The sequence below is a fragment of the Trichosurus vulpecula genome, chromosome 2, assembly GCF_011100635.1.
Source record: "Trichosurus vulpecula isolate mTriVul1 chromosome 2, mTriVul1.pri, whole genome shotgun sequence".
In the NCBI taxonomy this organism is placed as follows: domain Eukaryota; kingdom Metazoa; phylum Chordata; class Mammalia; order Diprotodontia; family Phalangeridae; genus Trichosurus; species Trichosurus vulpecula.
Genome location: NC_050574.1, coordinates 199,417,412 through 199,437,750, shown reverse-complemented (window position 1 = coordinate 199,437,750; position 20,339 = coordinate 199,417,412). Strand labels below are relative to the sequence as shown.

Here is a 20,339-nt window from a genome sequence, read left to right as displayed (position 1 = left end):
TGAAGAAGCTCTGCCTGACTCTAAGCCCAAATTTGGCAACTCTGACCTACTGTTCTGAACGCCACCCTCTGGGGCCAAGCAGAATGAATGAGCCAGTGACCCACAGGAAGACCTGAGTTCAAATCCACCCTCACACATTTACCAGGTGTGTGACCCTGGGCAAGACACTTACTCTTTCTCAGCCTCAATTTCTTCATCCGTAAAGTAAAAGTCCATGTGTGTCTACCATATACATCCTGGATATACGTGTGGCCCCTCTGCCACAGATACTGAAGTCACATACCCTATGTGGTTATTGTAAGGAGCAAATGAGATAAAATGTGTGAAGTATCTTGCAAATCTTAAAGTGCTATTTGTTCCTCCCCCTCCTCTTCCTCTACTATCATTACTATCTTCCTCCTCCTCCTCCTCCTCTTCTTCTACTATTACTACTACTACTATTATGACTACTATTAATGTGACAGCACGTCAGACTCTTGAGGATGGCTATTATGATACCCTAAATCCTTTCTTCTCTTCTTAAGCTTCCTCAGGTCTATCAGCTGATCCTTAGATTCAATGATCCTTAGATTCAATTTCTATGTCCTCTCTCTAGCAGGGCAAATCAATCCATCTGCAGCAAAACCCATTTAGAGTTCACCTACAAAAACTACATTCATATATACGAATAAAGAAAGACAAAGTTTACTAAAACATCCCTTTATGACCTTGACTTAATTTCTGTGTGTCCCTGGGCAAGTCCTTTAACCTTTCAGCCTGTTTTCCAATCTCTAAAATGGGCATAATGACACCAGCTGCCTTATAGGAATTTTGTGAGGATGAAATGAGATAATATTTGTGAAGCACTTTGTAAAACTTAAAGAACTGGATAAATACTCCCTATTATTATTTGACCCTAAGCAGAAGTTTATTTAGTTGGCTACTTGATCGATGCTATCTCTGTTTTGATATTTTTTAAAGCAATAATAAAATCGCAGATACAAAACCTCTATAAGTCTGGTATTGGAAGATACCATCTCCTTTAATAAATTAAATGTTTTAAATTACGTTTTTTTTCCTTTCAGATAAATTTTTTTTAGGGCCATGATTTGGAATCCATTTAAACACTAGGTTCTTCTGCATTTTATTTCTTTTCTACTGCCACTTTTATAAATTGTACCTGAGCACAAACACCAAGAATGAATGTGCTAATGAAAACACCTCAAATCTTATTACATCACAATGAACAGTCTATCATTTGAAGTCAGAGCTATCGTACTTGGGGGTCACAGATAGATGGAGGACTTTTCTAAATAGCAGGAATCCTTATATACTCAGCATACTGGATATGCATGTGGCCCTTTTGCCACAAATACTGAAGTCATGGTTGACCAGTGTGGGTACTAACTGAAATAGCAAATAAAAGGTCTATTAAAGTCCTATAGGAAATCCCTTTTTCTTTATTGATAATTAATTTTAATACAATAAGCATTTCCTAAGAGTCTTCTCTGGGTCTGATGCATTGGGTCAAGCACAATGAATACAAATACAACAAAACTAAATTAAACTAAACTCAATGGTTCTATACCATAAGGAAGTTTCATTCTACTGTATTATGTCAACATCTAAACAGATAAGTGAATAGAAGATGATTTGAGGAATGTGCAAATATTAAGAAATGGGAACATCAGGAGCAGCTCCACAGAGGGGTTGGCACCTAGCTGAACCTTGAAGGAAGATAAGGTTGGAGGTAGCATAGGTTTGGGGTTCTGAACTTCCTACCTGTGTTACCTTTTCATTTTTCTGGGCTCCAATTTCCATATCTGTAAAATGATACGGTTAGATTAGATTCTTTCTAACTTTCCTTCCAGCTCTAAACATGATTTTCTATGGCTCTGAGAGGTAAAGAAGAAGAGAAGATTTTGTTTATGGCCCGGGCCAATCAATGGGGATGGAGATAGAATGGTGAGCAGCATAGTTTGACTGGTATTTAGAGTATATGATGAGGATTAAGAGGAGATAAAGCTCAAGAGATCAGGATGTGCTGGTAAATGTTTAACAACTGGCTCTCCAAAAAGGCATGACACACTTTTACACTTAATCTGCATTCATTAGGGTTCTCTTCATCAGTTCTTAAGTCTAGACTATCAATAAACAATCAAGCCCTGATTTGCAGTGTTTGATGATTTCCAAGGTGTAAATGTTCACACTGAAAATTTAACAATCAGCCTGTTTGAGACTGGCTCAGACACACCCCCAGGAACTGGGGTCATATTGTCCAACCTTTATTTTAGGAAAATCACTTTTCCAACTGTTCAGAAGATGAATTAGAGGGAAGACACGAGGTAGAGAGACCAATTAAGAGGCTATTACGGTGTTCCAGGAAAGAGTTGGGTCATGAACTAGGATTGAGTAGAGAGAAGAGAACATGTTCAAGGGATATAGTAGAGAGAGAAACAATACATTTGGCAAGTGATGTTTAGTAAATCTGTTTAGTAAATTCCAGGATGAGTTGTTTATGTTTTTTACTGGAAAGTTTTATGTTCTTTTACTAGAACAGGACAAACTTGTGCCTTAGGAAGATTTTGGCAAGTGTGTAGAAGATGGATGAAAGAAAGGAGATCCTGGAAGCAGGCAAATCAATTATTCAGAATCAATTACAATAGTTTAGGTAAGAGGTGATAAAGGCTAGGGCTGGTGTAGTGACTGAGTAGAAAGCAGGGAACAGATATTAGAAACATTATGGATATAGAACCAACAAGACTTGGTGGTTAATTAGATGCATGAAGGCCTGAGGGAATGGGAAGAGCCAAGGCTGACGCTGAAGTTATGAACTTGAATGACATCCCTTATGCCAAATGGGTAGTCCTGGGACCAGGAAATGGCCAAGGAAATGATAGAACTGAATAGAGAATGAGCTGCCTGTCTTGTAAGGCTTAAGAACAAACAAAAATATATACTCTACATAGGCAAACTACTTTCCCATCATGTACAAAATTACATTAACCACTACCTACTTACCACTCAATTAGACTAGCTTTTGGGAAATCTTAGGGCTAAAGCTGCTCACCATTAACCCATTGCTATAGGGTGTATATCATTTTCTCTGCCATATTCCTCCACTCTTATGAGGAAGGATTCCACAGACACAAATAAAAGATTGTATTTTATTAATCTGGAATGGAGTAAATACAAGTAGAGCAAATAGAGAAGAAACCAGGACTCTCAATCAATTGAACATTCTTTTTTCTTTTTCTTTTTTGAGGGGGGAAGGCAGGGCAATTGGGGTAAGTGACTTGCCCAAGGTCACACAGTGTCTGAGGCCAGCTTTGAACTCAGATCCTCCTGACTCCAGGGCCAGTGCTGCACTCACTGCAGCTGAACATATCTAAAGGAGCAGATTTCCCCATCCCTTCCTAAATGATTCTCTTCTTGCACATAAAAATCAAGGCTCTTTGGCCTACTTTCCTTTTCTGAGTCTCTGCCCTTTCTCTCCTCTTGTCAGATGATTAGGTGAGAAAAGTTGAGAGGGGAAGCTCAGAAGGTGGGAAAACTGGGAGAAGGGAAGGTACCTTGGAAGAGGAAAAGTAATAGGACTGAAGCCAATTCATTGACCTTCTTCATCTTCTCCAAAGGTAGTCGGCTCTTTAAAATCAGTGAGGGCTCAAACAGGGGAAGAAGCTGGAGCCACTGAGCAGCACATGACAGTCAGAAGCTGAAACTTTTCCCTGTGATGGCTTTGCTCCAAATGGATTCCGGTTAGGAATTTCAGTGTGTCAAGCAACAACAAAAACAACAACAAATGAAAAACATCTGCCCCATTCACTCTCAAAATGGGAATTTGTAAATGGCTGAAGAGAACAAATCTGCTAATTGAGTAGTATGTGGTCTTGTCTAGCCAAAGCATGTACGGTGATAGACATTTTCAGTGTGACATCTACCAGGCAGGAGTCTCAGCACCATCCACAAAATAAAATTTAGATTTTTTGCTAACCTCAAAATGCTATGTAAGTACTATTATTATTATCTGCTGGATCTATAGTTACTGAAATAGAGGAAGAGAAAACTCTCCCGAAGACAAGTTTAACACTCAAGGACTTTGTTATGCTGTGATATTTAAATGAGGGCAGCTAGGTAGCACAGTGGATAGAGCCCTGGGCTTGGAATCAGGAAGACTCATCTTCATGAGTTCAAATCTGGCCTCAGACACTTCCTAGCTGTGTGACCCTGGGCAAGTCACTTAATCCTGTTGGCCTTAGTTTTCCTCATCTGTAAAATGAGCTGGAGAAGGAAACGACAAAACATTCTAGTACCTTTGCAGTATCTTTGCTAAGAGAACCCCAAATGGGGTAACCAAGAGTTGGACATGACTGAAAAAACAACTTAACATGTTTCAGGCACTAATCTAAGCACTGAGAAAACAAAGACAAAGAAGAAAAACAATCCATTCCCTCAAAGAGCTTACTTTTTAATGGGGAAAGATAACACATAAAAGGGAGTTGGAAAGCCGGGGGGGGGGGATTAGAGAGGGATAGGGACAGAAAAGGGAACCTTCTGGGGCCATGATAAAGAAAGTCCAGAATCAAGAGTGGATCCATGAGAGGAATGAAAATTTGACTGGCCTAGTTTCTTTCCTTAAAATGTCTTGGAGGAATCATTCTAGGCACTGTGAAGTCTGTGTGAATTTCTGTGAATATATATGAACTGTGAAGTCCACTCTGAAGTGGTGGCACAGTAGAGAAGGCCTAGAGCAGGCTTGTACAACCTGTGGCCCACGGGCTGCTTGTGGCAAGCCAAAGGATTTTGGGTGGCCCACAAAAGATGTATTCTCTACATTTTTCACAATCCACCCCAAATCCTTTGGTGTGCTGCAAGTGGCCTGAAGGCTGAAAGTGGTCCATGGGCTGCAGGTTGTGCAGGCCTGGTCTAGAGAGTCAAGAGTGGAACCAAGACAGTAATGAATTTAAAAATTATGATAGTCCTTGAAGTAGTTGGTGATACCTAGGTTGTCATAAACCAGGGTTAAGAATTCCAGCAGTAATGTTTTAGGAAGAATGTTTATGTCATTTTTTCTATAACTTTATGATTTAACATTAAATATACCCATTAAGTGGGTCCTGAATTAAATAGGAGAAGGACAACAGGCTGTTTTTCCTTTAGAAAATTATGAAGTATTTTGAATGACCCCAAGCATCTCCCAGAAACAATGGCCTGTCTTTCTAACATGTTTCCAGAAATGTGTGAATCTAAGTCAAAAAAATACCACAGCCTCTGAGAGGAAGAAGTAATGGATCACCCAGAAGGCAACAGAGAGATGCTTCATAGGTGTGCGCAGGCTGGAATGCAGGAGAAATGATTGTGTAGCCCCCAAACAGAAAGGCCAGTCACATTGCAGGAGCTAGGCACAAACAAAGTCAAGAGAGTTGAAAGAAGGCTTCCAAGGTATTGAGCGGATCCCTTGTGACAGATTTATGGAAGGAGTACAGGACCTCAGAGGTCCTAGTCCAACTGTCTCATTTTATGGTTTAGAAGCTGGGGCTCTAGGAGGTGGACTGCCTTACCCAATATCACACATGTGGTACAACTCTAAGGTGAAAATTAAACCCAGGTTCTCTGACTCCAGATCCATTTTTTCTCCCATTGTGTCAACATGGACAAGAGTCTTATAATATGGACAGGCATAAGTTATGATGTAAGGCCTACCCACCTTGAGAAGACTGATGATCCATTGAACTTTTAAATAGTAGTGAGTAGCTTGCTTAGAACAATTCAGTGTATATATGAGGTTTATTATTGAGAAACTGAAGTCTCTCTAAACAATTCCAATAAACTCAAAGAAATTATTTCTTTTCTGTGAATGGAATAGGATTTTGTTGCTTTCATGTTATGGTCAAGGGGCAGCATGGCCTTGCTGGAAAAAAGCCAGTCTTGAAACCAGGAAGGCCTGGGTTCAGATTCTACCTCTGACCCATACTGTCTGTGTGACCCTGGGTAAGTAACTTAACTTCTCAGTGCCTTAGATGACTCTCTAAAACGATATCTTACAAAAAAGGTGCCAGCCTGTATTGGTAAAGAATTTCCTTGCCTGAGAGTTCCCTGTATCACTGAAATTACAAATTCAGTCCTTATTCTTTATGTAATGGTCATAAAAGAACTAAAACACTTTTAATGTATGCTATTCTACCAGTACAACCATATGCAAATGCCACGGAGGCATTAACACAGAGATATCCAAATGCCCATTATACCATAGACCCCTGCCATAGACAAATCCAAGAACTAGTTGGCCTATCTTAAAAATAACACCTAGCACAGGATCTACCTCTCACAACCTAAGCCCATGTTAAATGCTGATGCAGTTGAATTCAATGGTGCTGATCATGAATCTGGTAGTTGAGATAAATTCCAACCAGTAGCACAAATAGCCCAGTTGCCAGAGCAACTAGGCAACTACTTCAAAACCTAGAGAGTCAGCCTGACTTTGTGGAATCACTACTGACGGTGAAGAATAAATGATGTATGAAATGAAGACACTCTGCCTCCTGTGCAGGGAGAATACAGATGATGCTTAATGCTGCAATGTGTAGATTTTGATGATCTTTGCCTGTGTCCCTCCTGCTAGGCACATCTTCTATTCGGCTTGATGTAGTCAAACATTCCCTTCCACAGCCCCACAGCCCCGAATCTACCTCCTTTCTCGTCCTGCCAGAAAAACAAAAGTCTTGCTTCTGTTTGTTTTTAATTTTCCTTCACCACAGACACTTCTTCACCTTAGCTTCCTGGCAGCGGTCTACAGCAGTGACACCTCGAAATTACAGCTATCATGCAAGATTTATTTCAAAGTCTAGTGATAACTCTCTGGAATGCTGTGAAATTACTGTCACCACCACAGAGGACTTCGGTGACGTAAGCGTTGTGTCCACAGGTGTCAGAGCTATAACTAAGGCAGGGCAATCAGGGCTTTATCCTAGCATGATTTTCAGTCTCACTGGAAACATTTCCAATGGCTGCTGAGAGATCGCAAAACTCACATTCATAGTGCTGATCCTAAATTCCTCCAAAGAATGTGGTTTTGATGAGTCCATGAAAGTTTAAAATGTTTCCTTTGCACATATAGATTGCTCAAAGTTTCCAGTTACATAGGGATTTTATAAACCTAGAGTAGAGTGGGCTTCCTACACGCACTGGTCTTCCATGAAAAAGTGGGAGGGGCAGAGAGACTCCATTGCCCTGTGATTTGAGTCACCAGATAAGAATGCAGCAGGCCTAGGAACTGCGGGAGATATGCTGCTCTCCCAGACCCAGTGTCCTATGGATGGAGAAGCAGCATAAATCCTGGGTGAAAAGGCTACTTTCTGGCCACAGAGATCCTTTGCTTCTCTGTGGAGGATTTTCTTGCTCCTGACTTCAGTCTGTTGGGGGAATGAAGGCCCTTTGGGACTTCTCACCATGCACTGTCTTGGGAGATGTAGGACACAATTCCTGGAGAAAAGCAGAACATTTGAAAAGAGTCCCTAGGGCAAATCTGCCCAGGCAGACCAAGCATTTCAGGGACCTCCCTACTTTGGGGAGGAGGCTGAATGCATTGCTTTTCTAGACTTTATGCTACCTGGTTGTTTTGAATCTATCTTAAGTACCCAAATTCACAATTCAGAACCACTGGATTAATTTGCACTTTTAGGACCAAGAGTCCAGTGGGGACAAGGGGTGGCCTGCACCAGGGCAGGGCAGAGGATTGCTTTTCCAGACCACTTTTAGCCCACAAAGTAGCCCAGCTCCTGGGTAGCCCCAGGATCAGCAGTGGGCTGAGAAACAGTCAACAATCAAGAAACACGTATTAAGAAATTACTATCTGCCATATTATGTTTGTCCTCTGTTCTCGAAGAGGACTATGATATCAAGGAAATGATGCCATGATTTGCAGCTGACTTTGATTTGAGTGAGGGAGGGCTGTGTAAGGTAACCAGCCTCACTTTCTCTTCCAGAGCTACCTGGGTCCAGTGGCCTGATATGCACCAGGACTTCATTCACTGGAGATGGCCCATGCATTAGGAGACCCTGGCTCTTCCAGGCTATGGTCTTTTCAGGTTCTCACTTTGAGTGAGGTAATGGGCATCTTTAAAAAGTTAAGCAAGGGATGGCCCCTTTAATCAAAAACTCAAAAACAAAAACAAAATCAATCTGGGAGAGGAAGACCCTCAGGGTTCCTGGCCAAAAGAGAAACAGTTACTATTCAGTATTTAGATTCACTATGTGGGAGGAGGGCAGGAATCTCTTGTCCAATCTATGAGCTCCAGAGTGAGTTGGTTTTAAGGCTTGGTTTATGAATAAGAAATCTAGCCAGTAAACCAAAGTTAAGGAGGCAGCCTTTGGACAAAGCACCCTCAGGAAACAAAGAGAGAAAGAGAGAGAGAGAGGGGGGGGGGGAGGGAGGGAGAGAGTGAGAGAGTAGAGACAGAGAAGGAGGGGTAGTGGAAGGGGGTGGGACATGGGGAGGGGAAGATGATGTCACAAAGTAGAAAAAGAAGCAGGAATAAGAGGACCTGGTTTTGAATTTTGGCTCTACCATTTCCTACTTTTGTGATCTTGGCCAAATTATTTAATATCTTTGGGCCTTGACTTCCTCAACTACAAAATGAGAGGGGTTGGTCCCTAACCTTTGAACTCTAAAATTTATGATCCTATAAAGTTATGATGTAAGTGATTTTAACCTAAGTTGTCGGAGCACAGAGCCAGTGAACAATTCTGATGATGCGTCTGTCTTGTGTCCATGTTTATTATTCCATGAGGCCACAGACAGTCTTTTCTCATCTTTGCATTTCACCTAGTACCTATGACAGTACTCTTCATAAGGTAGATGCTTAATTTGTTTGTTGAATGAATTGTAGATTATTTGGGATAAATTATTAATCCCAGGTAGGGTTTTCCTTTGCTGCCCTGACATACCTGCCATCTTTGGTGAAGTATTATGTGGTAAGAAGATACAAATTGATGAAGCACAACAACATTGAAAAGATAATGATAACAGCAACAAGATTATCTCCTATGGGCAATTCAGGTTTAAACCAAATAAAAGTACTAATTTGGGTTTAAGATACAACTATCCTCAGTCATTAATATTGATCAAGCAATCAACATGCATTTATTAGGCACCTAATATGTTCCAGACACCATGCTCGACACTGGGCATACAGAGACCAAAATAAAAGAGTCCCTACTCTTAAAGTGCTTACATTCTTCAGGAGACAATATGTATAACAGGGCTGTCCAGCTTTAGGTTATCTTGGGGCCACATTAAAATAAAATAATTATTCAAGGGCTGCACCCAGACTAAAAAATACAGTACACTAATAGAAAGTGGAGGAACATGCATCATCCATACGACAGGCGAAGGCGCAAAGCGTGAAAGCAAACACAAAACCACAAAACGACAACACAACAATATAAAGGTAGGTGCATACTGACTAGTCTGCATCGTACAGACGGAACGCATCCCACAGATGGACTGAAAATTCCGTGCGATATGTTCTGTCCATAATACTGCTTAAAAACACCAAAGTTAATATCAATGAGATTATTTATTAGTGATGGAATTAAAAAATCTAACATGCATTGCATGCAAATTATTATTTTACTTTTTCACTTGTGAAAATTAAAACCCACAGGTGGCCGCATAAAATCGCACTGCAGGCCGCATGCGGGATTTTGGGTAGCCCTGATGTATAATATGCAAGATAATTTGTCAGGCCAGGTAGTGTAATCAGGAAGGGCTTCAGAGGGAAGGTGTTACTTGAGCAGAGTTTAATGGAAACAAGTGATTCTAAGAGGTATAGGTAAGGAAGACGTGCATCTTATATAATTAATGTAATTTCAAAGAGATGAGAGATGGAATATTGTATGCAAGGAATAGCAAAAAAGGCTAATGTCATCTAGACTACAGAGTATGAAAATACTAATGCATAATAATGTTGCAAATGTAGGTTGAAGACAAGTTGTGAAAGACTTTCAAAGCCAAACAGAAATTCACACTTTATCCTCAAGGCAATAGGGAACCATTTGCTTTTATTGAATAGGGGAGAGACATGATCAGACTTGCATTCAAAAAAAATGACTTTGTCGGTTGTGTGCAGGATGTATTGGAGACAGGAGAGACTTGAGGTAGGGAAACTAATTAGGGAGCTATTGCATAGTCCACATGAGATGTGATGAGGGCCTGAATTAAGATGGCGGACACAGAAATAAGGACTGTTTTGGAGGTAGAAGTGACAAGATTTTGCAACTCATTGATTACGTGATCTGAGGGAGAGCGAAGAGTTGAGCATAACATTTTTGAAAGAGGATGGGGTGCTCTCATTCTTTAAATGCATTTGAGGGGAAAGAAAATTAATTGAGTTTGAGATGTCTAAGAATACCAAATTTGAACTATAAAATAGGCAGTCAAAGAGACAAAAGTAGAATTTAAAGGAGAGAGTAGAGCTACAAATTTGGGACTCATCTGCGTAGAGATGATAATTAAACCCTTGGTAGCTCATCATATTACTATGTGAATATGAGAAAGCTCAGGAAAAAGTTTTGGCATGCACCCACAGTTAGGGTATGTGATGTGGGAAATGATCCAGTTACAGACACTGAGGGGCAGCCGGTGAGAAAAAAGTAACAGTAGAAAAACTCAGAGAGGTGAGAGTATCCAGGAAGAGAGAGTGGTCAACGGTGTCAAATGGTTCATGCAGAGAGGTTGAGAAGGATGAAAACTGAGAAAAGATCATCATATTCAACAATTAAGAGATAATTGGTCATTTGGAGAGAGCAGTTTCAGTTGAGTAATAAAGAAGTAAGGATTATCAAGAGATTACTGTCATGTAGCTAATCTCCTTTTTGTTCCTTTGAATAAAAATTCTTTGAGGATTGAGGAAACTTTATTCTCTTTTTCCTATTTCCCCCCTCATCTGAAAATAAACCAATGTGAAGGCAAGAATGAATTGGACATTTCATGAAACTCCTTTCTAGCCAAGTACCAGATGCTGTCAAAAGAAATTTCTTTGTGCCTTATGTTGGGAAAACAAACAAACAAGCAAATCTTTTCCCATGGGCATAGAAAAATAGGAAGAAAAATGTGTCTTTTTAATATGGATTACTTTCCAGCCCTATCGTATCTTTTACTGTTGACAACATCCCTTCTTGGACAGTTCACTGGAGACTGAACAAAAGCCTTATGCCCTTTCTAAATATATGTTACCTGTTTCATATATAGAATAAGAAAGTCCACTGATTTTTTTCCTCCAGTGTCAGAGCAGGTTTTGACTGTCATGAGGAGATATTAATATAAGAGTAAGAGGTTTTTTTTTTTGCCCAAAAAGGTCAGTTGTAATGATTTTCAGAACCAACTTCAAAAAAACAAATATTATTTTTCTAAAGTAAATGGAAGAATAGCCCATAATTCTTATTTTAGTTTTTGGACAAAACTTAAATGTTATTCTTCAGGAATAAAAAGGAAAATTACAATATTTGTTAAGAATAAGGCAACAAGCAAAAAAAGATTTTACAATCACAAAAATATTCAGTACAAACTTAGATCTCAAATACTAAGATACCAGAATCACTTAATTGATCTTAGTTTTCAAGGGGAACCAGAGAAATTTCACTTTTGCTGCTCTTTTACAACTTACAAAAGAAAAGATAATACTTTTAAGTATTACTTTAAATAATTTAAAGTTTATTTACCCTTATTTATTTAAGATGATTTATTAATTATATTTACTAATAAATGTATTTATTTAAACTTTATTTAAAATATAATACTTTAAAGTTTGAAAAATACATACATCTTCTTATTCAAGCCCATGAGCAGATAGAGAATCTTTAATGTCTTTCATAAAATGTTTCCTTTTATTCTCTCCTGGATCACTAGCTGCTACTGTAGGCTTATAAAATTCCTATGTAACTTGAAACTTTAAGCAATCTGGACATATACATAATAGAAGGAAACATTTTAAAACCCTTGTTGACTCATCAAAACCACATTCTTTGGAGGAATTTAGGATCAGGATTATGAATGTGATTTTTGTAATCATTCAGCAGCAATTGGAGAATGTTTCCAGCGAGATAGAAAATCAGGTTGAATGATATATGGTGAAAACGGGTCGTTACGATGAAACCCAGACATTTGATATGTATTCTACAGAAATCTATGAATTGTGCTTTCAGGGAATATTTCGGCCTCTGTCTCTCATGCACCCATCATGATAATCAAAGATGTGCAGCAGAAAACTGTTTGTATCAGATTCCCTACATTACTGCTATTTATTTCCATGTCATTTAGACCCAGCCTGTGAGAAAGGATTCTATTATAAAGGAAAGGAAAGGAAAGAAAACACATGTGAGAAGATATTGCTGGGAACAGGCTGATCTATAAGAAAACATGCTAGGTTAAAACAACAACAAAAAAATACACATAAATCCTTATTTGCCATAGAGCAGAATTAAAAATAAGCCAGGCACATCTTGGACTCTCACCAAGAGGTTTTAGTTGCAGAAGCACCCAAAGGATCTCATTATAACTTGGCTTCACTTCTAAAGGGGTCTCATGACATGGACCCCCAAGGACAGCTGTAAAGCGGGAAGCTGATGTTTAAAGAAGAAATCCACCAAGTGGTTTGCAAATTAACAGGGATTTTTGATCCAGGATTATGAATTGTTCAGGAAGTCAGAAGAAAATAAGACAAGGGATGAAAAGGGACTTGGGTGGCAAGGAGACAGATACTAGCTTGGACTTGAATTTAAGAAAATCTATGATTATAATAACAATAGGTCACATTTACATTGTGCATTACATTGCCTTACGCTTTTAAAAAACACTTATCCACACAAAAATATTACCAACAGATTTAGATTTAAATTTAGAAGTTTGACAATATTAAGAAATAGGGCCTTAGGGGGCAGCTAAGTGGCACAGTGGATACAGCACCGGCCCTGAAGTCAGGAGGACCTGAGTTCATATGCGCCCTAAGACACTTATTGTGTGACTTTGCAAGTCACTTAACCCAGATTGCCTCCAGAAGACAAAAAGATAAGGCCTTCACTGAATCTTTTGGGATGCCAAAAGACTGTCATATTGGTTGAAAAGAAATACATGTTATATAATACATTGATACATGAGGCAGCAATGGAAATAAAAAGATAGCCATCCATAGCTGATCATTCGTCATCCATGAAAAAAGAAAGTAGCTCTTTTTGAATGTAACGATGATGTTAATACTTACACAGTATTTAGGAAATGGAGGTAAATTTGGAGTATTATTTTCTTCTTAAAGTCATAGAATCATAGCATCTCAGAGTTAGAAAGCACACTAGAGTTCATTGATTCTAACTCCTATCTGAAGGAGGCCCCTCAACAATAATATACAAAAGACATATGAAGGAAGATGATATCTGCATCCAGAGAAAGAATTGATAAATAGAAGTATGAATAGAATGACATTACATACATATATAAATATATATACATTACAAATATATGTATAATTTGTGTCTAATGGTAACCATCTTGGGGGGCAAGGGGAAAGAAAAAAAGAAATTTATATGATAAATTTATTATATAGTTAAAAGGAATAGTAAATTATACATAATAGATTTATGTATAGCATACTAGATTTATTATTATAGATGTACTATAATAGATTTATAATTTCACGAGCAATCTCTTTTGTGGAAATGCTTGTTTTATTTCATAAATTAAAAATAAAATAAATATAATAATAAAAATTTAAAAATGAAATATTACCCTCATGAATAAAATACTTTAAAAATGATGATCTAGCCTCTGTTTATACAGCTTCAGGAATGGCAAATGATAAGCCACAAGGTAGCTCCAGTAGGTAACCTTGGACACATCACTGTCTGCCTCAGTTTCCTCATCTGTAAAATGAGTTGGAGAAGGAAATGGCAAACCACTCCAGTATCTTTGCCAAGAAAACCCCAAATGGGGTCATGAAGAGTAGGACATGACTGAAACTACACCACCACCGCCACCACCACCAGAACAAAAATGAGCCCCAGTGGTGTGCTAGAAAATGTTTAACAATTGGTTCTCTGAAAAAAAAAATTACACAGGACATGGTTTTAAGTTGAATTGGCATTGCTAACATTTTCTACATCACATTCTTGAGTCTAGACAATAAATCAAGCTCTGATTTGTAGTGTTTGCTGATTTAATGGTGAGAATGCTTACCCTAAAAATCTAATAATCAGCTGTAGCTCTAAAACACCCTGGGTAGACCATTCAATTTGGAGAAAACTCTAATTGTCATGAAATGTTGCTTATAAAGAAGTGAAATCTGAATTTATGTCATGATTATCCATTAGTACCAGTTCTATACTCTGGAAACGTTCAAGCAAAACAATCCCTCTTCCATGCGACAGTGTTTGAAGATAAGGATTAATTTACCCCTTCCCCCCCTTCTCCTTCCATCTTAGCTTATCCTGGCTAAGCTCAGGTAGTTTCAATAAATATGCTCGAAGCCAGATTAAGGACAAAAATGGAGATTTAAAAAATATGCCTAGAACTGCAACAAAATTACTTTTCTCAAACTCTGGGTAAAAATTAATGAGATAAAAGACCTTTGCTCTGGTCTGTCTTCTATATTATTTTCAAACCTCTCTACGAAAAAGGTACAAACCCAAACAAAAATTACTATGCATTATGCATGAATTAATTTCTTGCATAAAGATGAGTTCCCAGAAACAAAGAAATCTATTTTCCAGTGTGTTAAGCCTCCAAAAGCAAGGTGTCAGTGTTATTTTTAATTATACCATTTGACGTTTTTCCATCAGCCTTTTCCTTCTCATTTGTTGGGTGGCATAACATTGTTGAGATAAATCTGCTCTCCTAAGATAGTATTATTGCTCCTTTCCATTCGAAAATCTGATGTTCAGAGAAACTTGTTTAATTTTGTATATTGAGACTCTTGTGGTTGTCTCTCTAACGACATTGTGTCGAGCACCTTTGTAAAAAAAACAAACAAAAATAACAAAACTCACCTATTTGTATGATAGTCACACACCTTTCCTGTGACACGAAATTTTTAATTACTTTTGTTTGTGTGTGAGGTTGGGGAGAGGTGGAATGACATCTGCAGCTAAAACTGTTTGCACTGGGTTGTCTTATTTTCATCTTTTAAGAGAAATTGTCAAGGTCCTTATAGATAGCAAATGGGTGCTTGTAGAGAAAAATCTCTAGGTTAAGTCATTTTGCATATTTGATATGGATATCAACAATCTCCAAAGCCAATATTCCCAACAGCTCAACTTGCATAATCCATAATCACTAATTTTACTTGCTAACTGGCACTTTGTGTTTTGGTCCCTCTACAGCATCCTAATGGTAGACTATCTGATGGTTATTTTGTGTCTAATATAGAATTTTATTATTGGGGAGGGTATACCTCAACAGGTGTGGTCAAAGACATGCTGGTCTTCTAGAGTCATTAACTCTCTTTGAATAGCATACAGCAGATTTCCCCACGGACACATACAATAAACAAATGATATTTCATTGGCTTTTAGGGAACTCTTAGTGAGGAAACCATTCTACCAGTGCCGAATGGCACCTAACCTTCAACTTATAGTCTTGTTTGGAGCATTGAGAGGATAAGTGACTTGTCTAAGGTCACAGAATGTATCAGATATGTGGATACTCCCTCCAATGATATAGATTATAATCCTCTATGACTTAATAGAGATAATAAGGTGGTGCAGTGGCTAGAGTCCCCAACCTGGAATCAGGAAGACTCATCTTCCTGACTTCACCCTGTTTGCCTCAGTTTCCTCATCTGTAAAATGAGCTAGAGAAGGAAGTGGCAAACCACTCCAGTATCTTTGCTAAGAAAACTCCAAATGAGGTCATGAAGAGTCAGCAGAACTGAACAACAAAATAATATAGGTGGTCTTTGAGAGTTGCTGAAAAATTCATAGCTCTTTGGTCAATAATTAAGAAAAAACCATTAATTTCTTGTCCCCTATTGCCAATATTTGTTTTGTTTCTAGCTACTTTTGCAGTCTTTTCATACATGATTTTCCTTTCTATAGTCTCTGGTCCAGCCAAATTGTTGCTGTTCCTCACACACTATACTTCATTTTTTTTTTTCTCTGAACCTTTGCTCAGGCCATTCTTGTTGTATTGAAAACACTCCTTTTTCATCTCCACCTCTTAAAATCCCTAGTTTTCCTTCAAAGCTCAATTCAGGCACAACCTTCTACGTAAGGCTTTTCCTGGTCTCCTTCCTCTGATTTGCACATATTTTGTATGTACTTACAACATGTTGTCTTTTCCATTAGCATGTAAGCTCCTTGTGGGCAGAGGCTGCTTTTATTCTATTTTTGTATCCTCAGCACACAGCATGGTGCCTGCCATGTAGCTAGCACTTAATAAATACTCTGGGATTGATTGATTAGCATTTATGATCACATAAGCAGTCAGATGTACCCTTTCCAGGAAACATGAGAGCTAAGCCTCTGCCTTTGGAAAAGTACAAGACTTAGTTTTCTGTGATTTCTAGTTTTTATGATACTTTATCAAACACTGAGTTTACCCCTCTCTCCCCGCCCCCAGTTTGTAGAGAGAACTCCATAAAATATATTTTTGCTATATAGAAGTGAGTTTATTGTCAGCCGTATTCCCCACTGCACAGGTCAAAGGCATTGAGGTTTCTGCATCTCCCTCCTTCTTCCCCTTCCTGCCTCTCTTTCCCCGTAAGTACACTATGCTCTTAAGGGAGACAGCAAAGTTCAAGCAGGGTATATACAATGTTGTGTTCCCTTGCCTGGCTATGGTTACAAAATTCTATTGTAAAAAATGCAGTGATATCAAGGATCTATTAGGGCACAGCAAGACAGATTCTTTCTCCAGGAGCAAAAACTAACCAGCTGTCATAAGGAGCCAGAAGGATGCTCCAGGCACGGTGGTATTTGGGCTAAAGGGAGCATCCACCTGGTGAGTGGGGTATGTATTTTTTGGAGGCCAGTAGGATGTGAGTACAGCTTGTGTTCCACATATCTAATCAGTTCCACATCTATCTGAGCTCACATCTGATCCCAATGAACCCAGAAGAACTCTGCAGGTGTTGTTGAGGACACAGCTGTCTCTCAGAGTCATCATCCTTCCTTGAATAGCTCACAGCAGCATGAAGAATTTGAGACTTCCCTAAGGGCAAATCTAATATGTGGGAAACGAACATATACACAGGAAAAGCCCCCCAGGAACACACAAGTGCCCTCCCTCAACCCCCTGATGGTAAAGCAGTAGCTTTACCAAACAGAGGTCTTGCCTGGTTCTCTCACTTTCCTCTCCTCCAAGAGCATAGACCTGAAGCTCCAGCATAAAATACTAGAGCCCTTGGTAGGCACCAGTGCCAGGGGTTTTTGAGGTTCCCTATTTTTATCCATTGCCCATAGGCAGTATGTAATATAATGTAAGGATGAAAGGGACCTCCCTTGTTAGGGCTATTGAAAGCAGCTACAGTCTTCCTCTCCTGTTTTAGGTTAGGGGCACTGTGGTTCCAAGTGCAGGTTAAGATCTGGAGACATGGAATCAACGAGGCATAAAATAACCAAACAAATAAGCAAGCCACTTCTTTTAATAAATATATATATATAGATACATTGATATTTATTGTTAATAATTATAATAAATAGTGATTATTATTTTAATAATTATTATATTAATATGTACATTAAATATATACATTCAACTACATTGAATGATAACTACTCACTGGGATGCGCCCAAATCAATCACAGCAACAGCCCCACTCAGAATAAAAAATCCGTCAAGTCTGCAGAGCTACATCTCCTTCCCCACGTGGGTTTAGATAAAATTCACAAAAAGCAAGCTTTAATGCATTTAGCCTTGGGGTGGGGAACCTACAGGCCTCAAGCCCACATGTGGCCTTCTAGGTCCTTGGGTGTGGCCTTTTGACTGAGTCCAAGTTTTATAGAACATTAAGGGTATTTGTGAAGTTTGGATTCAGTCAAAGGGCAGCACTAGGAACAGTGGGTAAAAGTTGCAGAAGTATTCTTGATACCATGAGAACATTTCCCAATAATTAAAATCATCTTAAAGTAGGATGGACTTTCTCAGAAGGAATTAAGTAGGTTTCCCCTTATTAGAGAGCTCCAAGAAAAGGCTGGATAGTCACACGTCAGGAGATAATACAGATAATACAGGGTACTTTTATAGGTATGGGTTGACATCTAAGTGCCCTTCCAACCCTGAGAGTCTATGATTCTATAAATTGGTTTTTATTTTTAAGTGCACAGTCATCTGTTGGAGTATAACGTGGGTGACCATGGAACTATTTCAAATCGTCATTGGTCTATTAGCTCACGTGGTGTTTGTTGATTGGTTGGTTGGAGAAACTAAAGATCTGTATGGAACATCTTGGCAGCTAGGTGGCACAGTGGATAGACCACTGAGTTTGGAGTGAGGAAGGTTCATTTTCCCGAGTTCAAATCTGGCCTCAGCTACTTACTAGCTGTGTGACCCTGGGCAAGTCACTTAACTCTGTTTGCCTTGGTTTCCTTACCTATAAAATGAGCTGGAGAAGGAAATGGCAAATCACTCCAGTATTTTTGCCAAGAAAACCCCAAATGGGTTCATGAAGAGTCCGACACAACTGAACAACAATCATGAAATATCTAAGTGCTCCTTTATCCAGTACTTCCTGTACTTTTTCTTCATATTTTCCTTCCTGCCTTTCTCTTGGGAGTAATAGTTAATAATTGTAGCAGTGACAACCTCGGCCCTCACCTTTTTAAGGTCAGGAATGTTACTTTTCACCTCTTCCCCAGGATATTCCAGTATCCTTAAGAATGTTTAGGGGTGTCTAGTCTTTCTGCTACTGAATGCTCAATAACCTGCTAATGGAGTTTCATCAATTTTAGGGGTCCTCTGTACCCCAGTTCCACTTAAGCTTTTACAAAGGAATAATTACTTCAAAGGTGCAGCAGAAGTAAATTTGTAGACATTTCGCCCAACACCTGGGGACATAATCTCCCCTCCTTACCTAAGTCTCTGGGGAAGGGAAAGAATAAGATTCACGCTTTAGCTCAGTTCCTATATAGTGCATTGCCACCAAGTCCCAAGTCCAAAGCCCCACCTTGGACTTGAGTCCCAAGCCCTGGCTTCTTAGAGCTTCTTTGCTGGACTGGAAACAACATGTAGCCTGGAATCCTGCCTCCAAGGTTACTGTGTTTCAAGTCTGGGTCTTGTGGGAATTCTGTAGCCTGTGCCTAGGACTAAAAAGGACAAACAAAACCAAATAATTTGGGGGGCCACAGGGCCTAAAAGGAGGGAGGGAAAGCAGTCTTTCCCCTTACTCGGCTCAGCTCACAGTTCTTGTGCAGTAGGTAAATGAGACCTTTGTCTTTTGGATACAGCAAGAAAAAGAGAGCCCAGACAATGCAGTCATTTACGACAATGAAAACTTCCAGATTGGCCAGGCTATGGTGGTCCTGAAGAGCAGGGATGACCAGGCGACTGTGACTGGAGCTGAAGTGACCTTCCATGAAGCCTTGGCATCTGGAGAGCAGCTGAAGAGAGACAAGATCAACATCCAGGTGCTTGATCCCTTTATAATTAAGCCCCTGGATAAGAAACTCTTCCTTGACAGTGCCCGAGCAACCCATGGCAGCATCCTGACTGTGGAAGACCATTACTATGAGGGTGGCATAAGAGAGGCTGTAGCTGCTGCTGTAGTGGGTGAACCAGGCATCACCATCACTCACTTGATGGTCTCTAACGTCCTGAGAAGCCTGCAGAGCTGCTGAAGATGTTTGGCATTGACAAAGACACTATTGTTCGGGCTGTCCGGGAGGGCTTGTCTTAGGCCTTGTCTGAGATGCTGCTGGCAATTCCAGACTAAAAGAAGTAGGGAAGAGAGAAAGAAACATTCCTGTACCTTTAGATACATTAAGTAACTTTTGTTTCTACTGTTGATCAATTAAAAATAAAAATAATTATTAAAAATGTTTTGAGAAAAAAAAAGAAAGAGAGATTATCCTAGTCTAGAAGTTTTTAAAGACACGGTCATTTGGCTACACAGCCATGAAAGAGGCTATTCCCACCCATGTGGTAGGGGAACACAAAATGCCTTCTCCCAGAAGCTGGTTCTTGGTCTCTCCCTTGTAGGTGCCTCCGTGTTAGGTGATTTGGGCATGCACAAAAAAGCCCTCTTCCGTGATGATTCAATTTGATAAACACTAATCAAGTACCTTCTATGTACCAGGCACTGTGCTAAGTGCCATGGATACAAATAAAACAAAGAAAATCTCTTCCCTCAAGGAGATTACAATCTAATGGGGGAAAA

The 20,339-nt window shown here is 39.3% G+C and overlaps 1 protein-coding gene across 1 annotated transcript; it reads left to right on the top strand.

The window, feature by feature from the left end:
* Positions 1-1,858: 1,858 nt before the first annotated feature.
* LOC118836891 (transketolase-like) lies at positions 1,859-19,800 on the top strand. Its single transcript, XM_036744009.1, has 3 exons — positions 1,859-1,881; positions 6,738-6,885; positions 19,411-19,800. Exons 1-3 carry the CDS (start codon positions 1,859-1,861, stop codon positions 19,798-19,800), a joined length of 561 nt encoding a protein of 186 aa, XP_036599904.1.
* The last annotated feature ends 539 nt before the right edge of the window (positions 19,801-20,339 follow it).